The 15,620-nt window shown below is 23.2% G+C and overlaps 2 protein-coding genes across 3 annotated transcripts in view; one reads left to right on the top strand and one right to left on the bottom strand.

The window, feature by feature from the left end:
- The window catches only part of LOC122509304 (cadherin-99C), a 198,598-nt gene that overhangs the window by 140,045 nt on the left and 42,933 nt on the right, over nucleotides 1-15,620 (bottom strand). The gene's annotated exons all lie outside the window — the stretch shown is intronic.
- Nucleotides 1,074-11,120, top strand: LOC122509306 (uncharacterized protein C15orf61 homolog). 2 transcript variants are annotated; one of them, XM_043623265.1, is made up of 4 exons: nucleotides 1,074-1,238; nucleotides 4,342-4,501; nucleotides 7,109-7,352; nucleotides 10,891-11,120. In XM_043623265.1, the coding sequence occupies exons 2-4, from the start codon at nucleotides 4,397-4,399 to the stop codon at nucleotides 11,016-11,018; spliced, it is 477 nt and encodes a 158-aa protein (XP_043479200.1). In that variant the 5' UTR covers nucleotides 1,074-1,238; nucleotides 4,342-4,396; the 3' UTR covers nucleotides 11,019-11,120. The 2 variants fall into 2 exon arrangements, with proteins under 2 accessions (XP_043479200.1, XP_043479201.1); XM_043623266.1 differs by having other exon boundaries at nucleotides 7,109-7,366.

The following is a 15,620-nucleotide window of genomic DNA, read 5'->3' as shown; positions in this document are numbered from 1 at the left end:
TTCAATTTTATTCGTATTTTCAAAATTTCTACTATTAATTTATGCGGAGAAGTACTTGGATAATACATCTAATTACTATTTTCATGGTACAAGAATTCACTTAATTATATCATTGTGCTTTTCTCTTTAAACTAATTAGATATAATAGATGAGTCTGCCTTATTTATATGAAATTACTCGATTCTGTGTTTATCAAGGCTATATTAACAGAAAATCATTTGATTTCAGTGATATTCCTAATGCACTCTATACGTACAAATAAACGAAATTTATGTGCTTCTCCTTCAAAATCAAATTTCATTATACATTAATATTGCCTCACGTATCAAAATATTAATTACAAACTTTGTTAGAATTTAATATAAACTTTTGAACTATTTATCAAAGTAAATTTTGAAAATATTTATATGACAATGAATTATTATTAATATCAGCAGAAAACGTCAAATGCGTATATATTATTTATCATTTCAATTATTATTAAATTTATTAATAATTAAGTTATTTCACTCTGTAAATTTGAAATAATATAAAAATGTTTACAAATGTGAATTAGACTAACTTTTTTGCTTTTGAATTCAAATTAGTAAACATTTTTACTAACACAGTTTTTCTAGGGATATCAAATTGAGACAAAAAATGTATTAAAATTGTTGCGAAGCAACGTTTTGATACGTTTTTTGTCTCAATTTGTTATTCCTAGAAAAATGGTGAATTAAAATTTAGAAAGTAAATAATAATATATAATTAAAATAACAATTATTAATTATTAAGTGAAGTACATATTAATAAATTATTATTTAATTAATAATGCGTTATTTTTTCAATTAAATACTGTTAATTAATTAATAATTAATATAATTCATTTCCAGCTATTTCCATTCACTATAATTCAAATAATTCAATGACAATCTTTAATTATATCGAAAAAGTAATTAATTACAGAGGAATTTCGAATGTTGCGTGCAAAATTCTGCTTGTAATGTCGAAGAAGTGTGTGGGCGTTGAAATTTAAAAAAGACCGCCAACACTTTTATCGATATACATGAACGATTCACGAGACACGCGGCGTGTATAGTATAGTGTAGCAATGGATGTGACCTTCAGTCATAGAAATGAAAATAATTTCACGAAACGTGTGACTTGAATAATTCAATGACAACTATTGTAATAAGGCAGTGAGAGTCTCTTTCTCGCAGCATATTTTCTTTCAAGAAAATTCTGAATTAACTGAACCGGTAACATATTTATTTTTTATGCGTGTGTATCCCAAGTGATCGAAGTGAAAACCCGATGGATGAGGGGAAAATGAAGTGAGGGGGGAAGTGGCGCGACGAGACGTATTCACCGATATGAGAAGCTCTCTTCACTCATATGACTTTGGCGCATGGCGCTTAATTTTATTCATCATTTTATTATTTATTATTAAATATTTAATTTTTTCAAAATTTATTTATTTAGTAAATTAAATATTAAGGAAATAGCGAACGAAAAAAATTCCTAAAATGTGAATCTTTATTTAAATTCGATTCGAACTTTAATTGTGCATGGGGAAAAAAATTCAATATCAGCGCATGCGTTGCGAATTTGATTCAAATCAAGGCGCGATTATTTTGGTTTAATTTCTTTTCAATTCATTTAATTTCTTTTTTTTCTATTATTTTAAAGGAAATATAAAAATTTCTTTCAATTTTAGATTTTTTTTAAATAAAGCAATTTTTCAAAGGAAGAGACAAAAAATATTTTTTCACAAAAAAGTAAATAATTTTAGAGCACGCTTCACACTCATTTAGTTTGAAAACTACAATTTTTTACTACTATTTACTACTTATTTACTATAAGCTACTATTTGAATACTTTTTTAAGTATTTATGACATAAGCAATTTTTTTCTACTTTTTAAAGAATTTGTACTACTTTTTAATTATTATTTTTAAAATAAACAATTAAACCCGATAATTGAATATTAATTATTTAAATTAAATTAAAATAAACCAAAAAATTACAAAGAATTTTATCAAAATATTCGAAAATAATTCAATTCTTTTGAAGAATTTTATCAAAATTTTATTCTTTCCAGAAATTTTCTGAAAATTGTATTGAAAATAATTTAATTCTAAGGAAGCATTTTATTATTTTCAAAAATAATTTAATTCTTCGAAAAAATTTTTTTCAAAATTTTAGAAAATAATTGAATTTTTTAGAAAAATTTTATTAAAAATTTTCAAAATCAATTGAAATATTATTAATATTTATTGAAAATAATTCAATTCTTGCGAAGAACTTTATTAAAATTTTTGAAAATAATTAAAATGCTTCGAAAACTTTCTTGGAATTTGAAAAAAATAATGAATTCTCTTTAATAATTTTAATTGAAAATTCTGGGAATAATTGAATTTGACAAAGAATTTTTTTCAACTTTTTAAAATAATAATGTCTGATAGTAATGATAATTAAAAATTTGATTTTTGTATTGTATTGCATTTTTTTGGAATAATTGAATTCTTCTTAGAATTTTATTACAATTCTCAGACTATAACTGAATTCATTTGAGATAGGTATTTTATAAAAAAATTTACTGTAAATAATTGAATTCATGAGAAGAAAAAACTTTTGAGAATAATCAATTTTTTTGACAAATTGTATTACAATTCTTAAAAATAATTGAGTTCCTTCGAGAAATTTTATTAAAATTCTATTAAAAATAATTGAATTCTTAAAAAAAAATTTATTTATAAAAATATTTTAATTCTTGCGAAGAATTTAATTATTTACAATAATAATATAATTTAATTGTTTTCAAGAATTTTATTAACATTTTAGAAAGTAATTGAATTCTTTCAAAAATTTTTATTAAAAATTTTTCAAAATAATTGAATTTTAGTGAAATTCCATTAAAATTGACTTTAAAAGAATTAAATTCCTGTGAATAATTCTACTTGTTCATAAAAGTAATTGAATTTTTACGAAAAATTGTTATATTTTATGAAAATAATTAAATTCTTGCGAAGAATTTTTTTTCGTTTTTGAAAATAATAAAAATAATAATTAATTACGAATTCATTTGTTTCTTTTTTTCAAGATTTAGTTTCAATGCAATATATTAATTATTAATTACATTATTAATGAATTATTTACTTAAAAAAATGATTTTTTTTTATTTACAATATGCATTGCAACAAGTTTGTTACGTTTTCTGTCTCAATTTGATATTCTTAGAAAAACTGTCTATGAAAATACAATAAAAGGGAAAAAAATTTCGTGCATTTAAATGTTCAAAACTTTATACGGAAATAAGTTTTTAAAAAATATCTGAGCACAAAAGATATTTCGTTTAATTGAATGTTCAAAACTTTATAAGGAAATAAATATTTATATATGGCAGAAATATTTTGCTCATTTGAAAGTTTGAAAAATTTTTGAATATAAAAAAATTGACAAGAATGTAAAAACTTTATAGAAAAGTTAAAAATTGTCAAGAAAATAAAAACTTGATAGGAAAGTTAAAAATTGTCAAGAAAGTAAAAAACTTGATGGGAAAATGAAAAATTGTCAAGAAACTAAAAAAAAATTGATTATTAGAAAAAAATCTTAATTTTCTTAAAGTATAAAAGCCATGTAGTGATTTAGCGCACACTAAAAATGGCGAGACATTCTCAAATAATATATTTTCATACCTAGGAATTTTTTCTCATATTCCACAGGCAATGTCATCAACTCTCCTTTGACCTTATGGCACATATGAATTCCTCGCAGTAATCCCCAAACAAGGATATCACCTCAGAATAGTAAAATTATTCCTAAGCATATATCACTTTCTCAAATAATGATTCCTCTACATTCTATAATCCAGGAAATAAAGCCGCAACTTCAACAATATCTGAATTTCTTACACAAAAAAACCTTGACATTTCATACATAGTATAAAGTAATATTTAGAAAGTATTAAGAATAGTCGTATTCCAATCGCTACCGTAACTATATCCACACAATCACCTGTTGACCACGCCTGCAATTTATTCTCCATCCTATATTTTCCCCTAAATGAAACATTTATTTTCCTTTTTTTTCCTTATATCTATACAGTATTGCAAAATTCCCTCAAGATAATTCATTATATTTAAAAGTTTTATTGTACATAATATTGTATAACTAAACTTTAATACCACGCGCATTCGTGATCATTATTTTCTCTCTTTGAAATTATAAAAAAGCGCCGTAATGACAATATAGTTACTGTTGACATTTAAGATGATTATATAAAATAGTAGACCACCCTCGCATTAATGTACCAAGCAAATACTGTACATAGATAATAATTTATTATTCATATTATATGAAGCAAGAAGAAGAAGAGGAAGAAAAAATTGTTCAAGCCTGGGAGGAGTAATCCACGAATGATTGCCGCTCTACTACGGCCAATTGAAAAATCGCTCGGCTGCCGCACTAATGGGTTATGTGCGAGACATTTTACCCGGAGGCCAAAACCGTTATCTTCGGAGGTCAGTCATTTCTTCAGTCTAAGAATTCGGAAATAACACGCATGCCTTCTCAACAAACGTCAATTACCTCCCTTCAAATACCCACCACATACATACAAACATATAACAAAACTAGAAAAACAAAACCAACAAATCAAATCTGCCAAAAAAAAGATCGTGAGAAAGCGGAAAGGTGAAAAATGCACTATTTACTTTTCATCATTCTTCTCCTTCCTTCTCACAATTATAACCACTTTCATTGATATATTAAGCTCAAATTTGTACCCAGTTCATTTTTATTCAAAATTTTATGTTCGTTTAAAAAAAAAAAATTTATGCAACTCAGGCTTTATTTATCTTTACAGACGAAAAAGTTCCCCCTTACAGCTTAGTGGTTAATAAAGTGCTTCATTCTGTCCTAGGGCAATAATAGCTTCCTTAAATACCGCTCGCAGGACAATAAAGTCCATATTATTACCCTAGGGCAAAAATAAACACTTTATTCACCTTCGAGCTGTCAAAGTTCCCCCTTATACCACAGCGGTCAATAAAGTACCCATTATTAACCTAGGTCAATAATGTGTACTTTACATACCGCTCGCAGGTCAATATAGTACATAAATATTATTACCCTAGGACAAATTAAGGCACTTTATTCACCTACAAACGGTAAATACTAAGTTCCCCTTCAGAGTTGCCACAAAAATTTAACTTCATTCTTTCCTGACATTTCACTGATTTCATTTCATTTTCAGACAGAATTTTCACTTTTTCCCTGACCCTAAAGAATATTTTAATTCGCTCCAAAAATTATTAGATACTGAGAAAAAAGTTCTAATATACATTTATTTAAGAATTTCTTTCATTGTAAAATTATTTGAAAACATCAATAACAATAATTAAAATTTTTCAAAACATTCAAATTCAAATATTTTTTAAATTCAAAAAATGATAAGAATATTATTATAAACATGAAGAAGTATTATTATTAATAGTATTATTATTATTAATTTATAAAAATAATTGTCTTCCTAAAAAGAATATTTTATTTTTTATAAAAATAATTGCATTCTCTCAAATATTATTAAAATAATATTAAATATTATTAAAATCTTTGTAAATAATTTAAATCATTATAATTAATTAATTAATTAATTAGTTAATAAGTAAATTTTTCAATTCTCAATTTAATTCTTGCGTTGTATTGAAAATAATTGAATTTTTATGAAAACTTTTAATATTTGAAAATAATTTAATTCTTATGAAAAATTTTAATATTTGAAACTAAATTGAATTTTTTGGAGAAATTTTATTGAAAATTATATTGCAAATATTTAAATCCCTAAGTTGAATTTTATTATTTATAAAAATAATTGAATTCTTGCAAACAATATCATTAGGATTTCGAAAATTTATCAAATTTATTGTTATGCAGAGAATTTTATTAAAATTTTTATAAATAATGTGAATTATAAAAATTAAATAGTTAATTAGTTAATAATTGAATTTTTTTAAATTTTGAATCTGGAATTATTTAATTCTTCCATTGTAGTGAAAATAATTGAATTCTAATAAAGAATAATATTAAATTTTTGAATATAATTGAATTCTTTTTAAGAATTTAATTAAAAATTTTTAAAAATAAATATAATTGATGTGGTTTGAGAAATTAAAATTGTATTCAAAATAATTGAATTCCAGAAAAGAATTTTATTATTTATGAAAATAATTGAATTATTACTGTGTTAGTAATTAAAATTTTTTTAAATAATAAAAATAATATTAATTTATTTGTTAATTAGTTAATAAATGGTTTTTTTTAATGTTGAATCTAAAATCATTTAATTCTTGCGTTGTGTTGAAAATTATTAAATTCTTAGGAAAATTTTATTGAAATATTTAAAACGAATTCTAATAAAAAAAAATATTTTTTGAGAAATTAAAATTATATTGAAAATAATTGAATTCCAGAAAAGAATTTTATTATTTATGAAAATAATTGAATTATTACTGTTTTATTAATTAAAAATTTTTAAAATAATAAAAATAATATTAATTTATTTGTTAATTAGTTAATAAATGTTTTTTTTTTAATGTTGAATCTAAATTTATGTAATTCTTGCGTTGTATTGAAAATTATTGAATTCATAGGAAAATTTTATTGAAATATTTAAAAAGATTTGAATTCCAGAGAAGAATACTATTAAAATTTTTAAAAATAAATATAATTGAATTCCTGAGAACAATTTTATTATTTATGAAAATAATTGAACTCTTTCAAGAAACTTTATTCAAAACTTTAAAAATAATTGAATTTGTTACAAAGAATTTTCTTAAAATTTTTAGAAATAATAAAAACTAATAATTATTTATTCAGTTAATAAGTGAATAAAAAAAAATTTAAATACAAAAAAAAATTTTTAATTTTCTAATACGAATAATAAAAATTTACATTTTCGAACAGGAAATATAAAAATTTTAATTTTCTAATTCGAAAAATAAAAATTTACATTTCTGATCACAAAAAAAGAAAAATTTAAATACCCAAACAATAATCCAAAGCCTATAAACGAATAAATAAAAGGACATAATTCAAAATCTTTATTTGTTTTTCGATGAAAAAAACAGGTCTTAACGAGCTACTTGTTGCAAACAAAAGAGCCACCATGGACGTCATATTTCGTGAAATATGCGGATATAACGAACGATCAAAGGGGAATGTCTCATTTCAACTGGCCAGCGGGCAAGAGCAACTATCATATTTTAAGAACGGGCTGTTTTCCCTACATCAAGTATCACTGCACCAAAAGATCCAAACAGGACCTCACACTCGAAGACAAATTTTTCAAGGCGATCAAGATACTTAACCTTGGTATATTCATATATGTACTTCTCTAAGTTAATGGCAAAAGAGACTAACGTAACTAATATCTTCACATTAGTCACGCCTTAGCCCCTAGAAATGCGCAGTTTTGCTCCTCTCTCTCTCTTTCATTCTACTCTCATTATGGTTTCACATGAAACAAATACAAAAACTGACCCACTTGATCCACGAACGCACGCATGTGCGCAAAATAAATCATGTCTATATGAATTGCATTGTTTTAATTATTCATCAACATTTTATACTTATTATGCATACGTAAAGCTTTTTTCTTTTTGTCATCCATATTTGCTCTGTTGAATTTCAATCAGTGACATTCTACTGCTAATGGAATAGTTGAAAAACTACTGAACTAGTTCAGTAAGATTCTTATCGTAATTTTCTTATTCTTAAGTTTTGTATACGAAACTTAAGAATAAAAAAATTACTAGAAATTCTAAATAAAGTTTTATTACTTTATTGAGAATTACTAGAAATTTTTCTAAGATTTAGTATACACTGTAAAAAATTTTGGAAGTTGACGGTCACTGGAGTTGGGAGTGAAATTTTTAGAGTTAAAATTTAAAAATCAACTCCAAAAGGGAGTTACTTATTAAATTAACTCCCTTTTGGAGTTTATTCTTATTTTTACTGTGTAAATTTTAACTCCCTTCATCCAAATCCCTTCGCTTTAACTCCCAAATTAGTGCGAATTTTATAGAATCCCCTGGGGAGTTAAAATTTAACTCCCTTTTTTACAGTGTAACAATTTTCACTTTACTTTACTTTCAACAATAAAAAAATTTACTTTGTACGTGGTAAAACTGTTTACTAACTAAAATCTTCTGCAATTATTTTTACTTTACCTTACTTTCAATAATTTTTACAATAAAAAAATTTAATTTTGACTTTGCTAAAGTTATATTATACGAATTCACAGGAAAAAAGAAGTGTTATTATAACACTAAAAGTAGTGTTAAACCTACACGCAACGTTTTTAACCGACAGTGGGTGATTTTAACACTTCATTGGTGTAAAAATAACACTGGAATGTGTTAAATTAACACTACAGGGTGTTAAATTGATATACATTTTAAATGGGGTTAAAATAACACCAAAATTGTGTTAAAACAACATCACCTGAAAACTACACGCAACAAATTTAACACATATTTTTTTCTGTGTTTTTACGGATAAAATTTACTTTGGATAAAGTAAACTATTCATGGAATTTTAAAACAAAAGTAGCCTTTTAAAAAAATGTACTGTTAAAAATTGTTATTTCTAGACTAACTTTTACAATTTCCAAAGTGATTTTTTTTATAAAAAGTAGAAAAATTTACTTCAAAAATAGTAAACTTAACTATGGAACTAATAAGTTTTAATAATAAACTGTATTTCATTGGAAGAAAATTAAAAAATTTCTATACATAAATTAACTATAGAAATACATAGTAAAATTTGCTATTCAAAATCGTTGTTACCAGAGTAAATTGTAAAATATCCGAAGTCAATTTTAGTAAAAATTAATTAAATTTGCTTCGGACTTGGTAAAATTTTTTACTACAAAACTTTACTTTTTTTATTACAATAATTTCTACTTTAGTTTCAACAATTTTTACAAATAGAAAAAGTTACTTTGGCCTTGGCAGTGTTACTAAAATTTACTTCGGTCTTTTTGATACTAAACTTTTATTTCAATAATTTCTACTTCACTTTCAAGAATTTTTACAATAAAAAATTTACTTTAGTCTTGGTACTGCCTTTTACTTTTTAAATTTACTTTTAAAAATTTTTATTTCTCGACTAATTTGTTCCACTTTTTGAAGAAAAATTCTTCAGAAAAATTATAGAAAAATTTACTTCAGAAATAGTCAAGTTTATTCCGGAAATAATAATTTTTAATAACAAATTGTTCTCCGTTCGATGAAATGTAAAAAAATTGTATACAAAAATAATAATTAACTGTGAAAAAGTAAAATTTTCTTCTAAAAATCGTTGTTTTCAGAGTAAATTTTAAAACACCCGAAGTAAATTTTAGTGTAAATTAGTAAAATTTATTTCGGACTTTGGTAAAATTCCCTATAAAAATAGTAATATTTTATATTAAAAATTTTCATTTCTAGACTAACTTTTACTATTTAGGAAGAAAATGTTCTTATAAAAATTAGAAAAATTAATTTTTATTGAAATTAGAAAAAAGTAGTAAAATTTACTCTAAAAATAATCATTTTTAATAACAAATTTTACTACGCTAGAAGAAAATTTAATAAATTTTAATACAAAAATTAACTATGGGAAAAGTAAATTTTTCTATTAGATATCGTCATTTCCAGAGTAAATTTTATAATATTTTAATAAATTTAAGTAAAAATTAGTAAAACGTATTACGAACTTGGTAAACTTTTCTCTAAAAATTGTCAAATTTACCACGAAAATTTGTTATTTCCAAAATAACTTTTACTATTTCTCAAGAAAATTTCGTTATGGAAATGAGAAAAATTTATTTATTTAATTAGTAAAATTTACTTATTTAATTAGTAAAATTTACTTATTAAATTAATAAAATTTATTTTGGAGTTAATAATATATTAAATCAATAAACATTTTTTTAACTAATTACCTATCATTGTTTTCAATAATTTTTATTTTATTTTAAATTCAACAATTTTTATACAATAAAAAAAATTTATCTAGATCTGGGTAAAATTTTACTAATTCTTATTGAAATTTACTTACATATACAGTAAAATTCTTGAAATTAAAATAAATAAAATTTTCTTTAACTATTAAAAATCGTGTTCTCTAGAGTAAATTTTATGATATTCGAAGTAAATTTTAATAAAAATTAGGAAAATCGACTTCGGACTAAAATAAAATAATTAAAAAAAAAAAAAATAAACTAAAAATTTACTATTCAAAATTCAAAATAACTTTTATTATTTCCGAACAGAATTTCTTTATAAAAATTAGAAAAATTTTCCTGATTTTCTATTAAAAATTCGTTGTTTCTAGTGTAAATTTTAAAATATCCGAAGTAAAGTATAGTAAAAGTTAGTACAATTTGCTTCGGACATGATGAACATTCCTCCGAAAATAGTAAAATTTATACTATTAAAATTGTTATTTCCAGAATAACTTCTACTACTTCCAAACAATTTGGGCTTAATTTTTAAGTATAATACAATAAAATTTTAATAAATAAATTTTTAAATAATAATAAAATTTATAATAAAATAGTAAAATCACTAATAATAAAAATTATTTTACATTTGTTACTTTGTATAAAAAAAACTCTGAGAAAACAATATAAAAAGATTTTTGAGTCTCAAAGAACTAAAATTTTCCCAAAGTTCGCAAAAAGTAGAAACTTTTGTTCTTCAACATAATCAAAAAATTTTCCACCTTACAAAAGAAATGTCAATTTCTGTAAGTTTTTCTTTAAAAAAAAGTGGGAGGGGGGAAGAGAACAAAGAAGGAGAAAAAAAGAAATAATTCAATAAAATTTCAATAAAAAATTGAAACAATAACGAGAAATTTGTTGCAGGTATTCCAACACTCCTGTACGGATTAGCCGCGACCCAACTGATTCGTCACAAGGAGTTGGTGAGAACAAACAAAGGAGAAGTGACAATCTACTTCTTGCTACCCGAAGATAAAGGTTCTCAATATTAAAATTTAAAAAAAAAAGCGAAACAAAAATAAAATTATACTCGCGAAATGATCGACAAAACACATACATAATGTAGAATAAATATAAAATGTCAATAATTTAAATGAGTCATTTTAAATCAAGCCTCTCCCGACTTCCTCTTCGAAGGACATCGACTTCTAAAGGGAGAGTTGTAATACACGCATGTAATCTGATGTGGGTTTCAATAATTTTTTCTCAATTCTATTTTTACTTTTCCATTTTGAATATTCAAGACCTGAATCAGTTGCCATGGAATTCGCGATAAGAAGGCAGAGAGGGAGACAAGGTGCCAAGTTCTATTTCTTATCAAACTGAGGTATATTCTAATTAGTAATTCATGTTTTTCCGCAAGGGAGTTGCGTCTTTTTTTCAATGCGACTTTTTTTTATATTTTTTTTTCTTTTTTTTTTTCTTTTTTCAACCAGAGATGCATCGTCAAACACGGAAATTCGTCATTCCACGCATATATCGACGTTTAGACATCTTCAACTCTTTCGTTTGAGTAATTAACATGCTAGGAATAAATAAGTGGAAAATCAAGAAACAAGTTTGGTGAGTCGCTTCGTTAAGAGACAACCTTTTACGCGACATCATCATTTTTCTTCTTTTCTTCTTTCAAAAACTTATATATATTAAACATTTTTTTAATGACCTTTCGCTCATGCTCGTTTAAATCATGAAAAACAAATTGCAGTCATTTTCAATTTTTTTCTTTTTTCATTCATTAAAATTTTACATTTACCGCGAGAGTAGTTCTGCTTCCTGTTTTTTATTTTATTTTTTTTTCTATTTTACTTTTTTAAATGTGATCATTTGGACGTGTGGTCCAAGGCACCGAATTAGATGCCGTTTAGGGTTCTAATCCTAACAGATACAATTTTTTTATTCGTTTAGATGAGAAGTAAATTTGATCTCTGTTATTTTATTTTTTATTTCTATCTTATTGCAATTGAAAAGAATAAAAATAAAGAAGAAAATAAATAAATAAATACAAAATAATTAAATATTTCATTAAACAAATAAAAATGTAAGGAAAAAATAAAAATAAAGAAGAAAATAAATAAATAAATACAAAATAATTAAATATTTCATTAAACAAATAAAAATGTAAGGAAAAAATAAAAATTTTTCCCTAAATTTTTATTTTTTTAATGAAACATTTAAATCTATGCCTTTATTATATTTTAAAAAATCAGCAAAGGATAAATTTTGTAATTCATGAAAAATAAAATTCCAAAGAGTAGAAGAAGAAGAAGCAGAAGTGAGGAAACTTATTTCACCGAGGAAAGTACTGAGGTGAAAGTAGACTTTGATTAATACTTTTATCACGAAGAGCAACCACGGAAGTTATACCTTTCACGAGAGACTATATCTGTTTTTGCAACTTTGCCTCATTTGTCCTCATTGACAAGAAATTGTTATTCGTCATTTTATTTTCATTCCCTTAAACGGGGTCTTAGTGAAAAAACCAGTTATGGAAATTCAACAGCAAATATTTTGTCTATCCAACTGAATAAAAAATCAATGAAAAATAAATAATAGAAAACAAATAATATAGACAACAAAAATAATGGAAAATAAAAATGAATCGATTAATAAATAATAATTACCTAAGTAGTAAAAAATAAATAATTCAAAACAAATGATGCAAAGAAAATAAATAATACAAAAATAAATACATAAAAAATTTACCTATATAATTCTTTAAATAAATATTTAATAATTATAATTTATTTCTTAACAGCATTTGAAATTTTCAAAAAAATTTAGTTTAGAATTTTTGAAATATATTTATTTCTGAAAATTGCAATTGCTTTTAACTCGAATTTATTTGAGGGTAATTATAATTAATTATGATTTCAAAGTATTTGAGATGAAAAAAGTTGAGAAACAATTCAAGTATTTTAAGTAATTTCAAGTTTTTTTTTTGACACCAAAAACCAGAATTTTTGTAGTTATTTATAGAAATATATAATATTTTTCCAGTATTTTTGATGAAATTTTAATACAAAAAAAAAAAAAAAATGGAAATTGAACAGAAAATATTTCGTCCACTCGATTGAATAAAAAATAAATAACAGAAAATATAAAAAATGAATAATAATAAAAAATAGTAAAAACTAAATAAACAAACAAACTGATAAAATTACATAGAAAACATTGAACAGAAAAATCCATTTTCACAAGATTTATATATTCAAATGTATATCGTGACTCGATGACACACTTGAAGAAGAATCTTTTGAATTCCTTTTGCATTTTCATGTGATTTCGAAAAGAAAAAAAATAACCAAAAAAAAAAAAAAACAGGGAGATAAACTTTCAACTCTAATTGGCTGAAAGTTCTCATTGAGCATAACGAATTAACAAGGCACACTATGTTTAATCTAATCACTGGGTTGTTTCTCGTTTCATTTTATTTTTAATTAAATCTACCTTGTTTGGAAAAATGCTTTTAGGCTTCTTGACTTGTATTTCTTTCCTAATGAACTGGCGAAAAAAAGAAGGAAACATTTTCCCGAAGGGCAATGATGAAGTAATCTCTCGATTCAAGCGCAATGATCAATAAAAAAAAACAAATATTTAATACAACTTATGACAAACAACAAATGACCCTCTTGTGCAGAAAGCGTTTCATTATATTGCAATTTTAAAGCAACAAAATTAAATTGCAATAACAAAACAAAAAACAAAAATAAATTGCAAATCAGGTGCTAGACATGTCATTACACATCATTTGTCTTTTTCCACAACAACTCAATTAATTAATAACTTTCACGCACGCAGTCATTATTTATTTTCAAGTTAAGAAAAAAGTTTTTTTAAAAAATTACACATAATATTTTCTTTGTCAAAAAAAAGTTAATATGCAAATAGTAAACAGTTTCTCACCAGTAGTCAAGAAAATGAGGTCATTTTCTTCATGTCTTTTTATATAATACGTTGGATCATTAGGCATAATGAGAGCAGTAGTATATGTCCAATTACTGGAATTGTATATTAACATTTATTAACGCATGAAATAAATTCCCGAAAATGATGCCAATGAGATTGTATTTGTTTGTGTCCAAAACGTGGAATATTATGGAGCTTATGAATCTGACTATCTGCATTCAAGCATTCACTGTGCATAATTAATACAAATTATGCATCAGGATTGAACACGTGCAAACGCAAATTCCCGTAACTTGATGCAATTTACATTCAAGTGAAAACATTTTTACTTTTATTTTATCTTTCAGAAAATTTCTCTCTCTCTCTCTCTCTCTCTTATTCTCCAAGTTTTAGAAATCATGGGCAATTACAAATTTTTGTTTTCTATTAATCTCAATTTTATTTTAAAAAACGTATAAAATATTTGCACCGACTTAATTTCTCCTCAAAATAAAGAAACGCAACAAGAAAAATAAACGAGGAAAGAAATTTTTTTTTAGAAATTTAAATTTGTTACCACTTAATAAACTATTTAAATTTAGTCGTAAAATCAACCAAATAAATGTATTGCCATTAAACATTTCCCTATTTCAAATAAAAAACTACTTCAAATGATCAAATTCTTTTTTCGAACGCAAAAATCTGTTAATTTTTTATTTAAATTAAATAAATTTTTATTTAAATTAAATAAATATTTGTATAAATCAGATAAATATTTATTTAAAACAAGTAAATATTTATTTCAATCAAATAAATATTTATTTATGTTAAACAATCTTTATTTAGAAATTTATTTGTAAACAGTTAATTATAATTGAAATATTTAAAAAATCCAATTTTTCAAAATTTTAAATACAACTTTTCGACACTTCAAATTTAAAAATTAATTTTAATTACAACAAAAATTTTCAATTACATATTTATAAAATTTCAAATATCCTTAAAAAAATATTGAATTGAAATATTTTAAAAACTTATTTTTTCAGAATTTTGAATAAAACTTTTTAAAAATTCAATTTTCTAAAATAATTTCAATTATTTCGAAACTTTTTAATTACTTGTTTTTTAAAAATTCAATAATCTTTAAAGAAATCGACATTGAAATATTTTAACAAATTTAATTAGTTTCCTTTGAATTTTCAAAAATTTTCATATTAATTTGAAAATTCTTTAATGTAATTTTTTTTTAAATTCAACTAATCTTTAATAATTTATTGAATTAAAATTTCCAAGAAACCTAATTTTTTCAAAATCATTAATAATTTTTTAAATAAATATTTAATTATTTTTCAATCCTTCGCAATTGAAATTTTCGAAAAATTTTAGTTTAAAACTTTCAGAAATTTAATTATTCCAATTATTTAAGAATAAATTGCAACTGTTTCCAATTAAAATCTGTTCTCAGTTAATTATCATCATTAACTGAAAGAAAGTTATTTTGGAATTTGTGTAAAAATTTATTTGAAATAAATTAAATTTAATTTAAAATAAATAAAAAAAAATTATTTACAAAAATTTAAAAAAATCAAAAGTATTTTTATCACAATTAACTCGAAAATATCAAATTGTAAGTGACTAAAACTATAGAAATTAAGATAAATTGATCCAAATTTTTTAAATCACTTTGATCCACTTTGGTATCAATTAAA

Source organism: Leptopilina heterotoma, unplaced genomic scaffold (assembly GCF_015476425.1).
Source record: "Leptopilina heterotoma isolate Lh14 unplaced genomic scaffold, ASM1547642v1 Lhet_60, whole genome shotgun sequence".
Classification (NCBI taxonomy): Eukaryota; Metazoa; Arthropoda; class Insecta; order Hymenoptera; family Figitidae; genus Leptopilina; species Leptopilina heterotoma.
The sequence above is the reverse complement of the archived record's forward strand: the minus strand, read 5'-3'. Positions and strand labels throughout refer to the sequence as shown.

Excerpts from the sequence above, each read along its gene's own strand:
- LOC122509306 (XM_043623265.1), top strand. The coding sequence starts at position 4,397 with ATGATTGCCGCTCTACTACGGCCAATTGAAAAATCGCTCGGCTGCCGC. Across the intron at positions 4,502-7,108 it reads CAAAACCGTTATCTTCGGAG|GTCTTAACGAGCTACTTGTT; the intron begins GTCAGTCATTTC and ends TGAAAAAAACAG. Across the intron at positions 7,353-10,890 it reads GATCAAGATACTTAACCTTG|GTATTCCAACACTCCTGTAC; the intron begins GTATATTCATAT and ends AATTTGTTGCAG.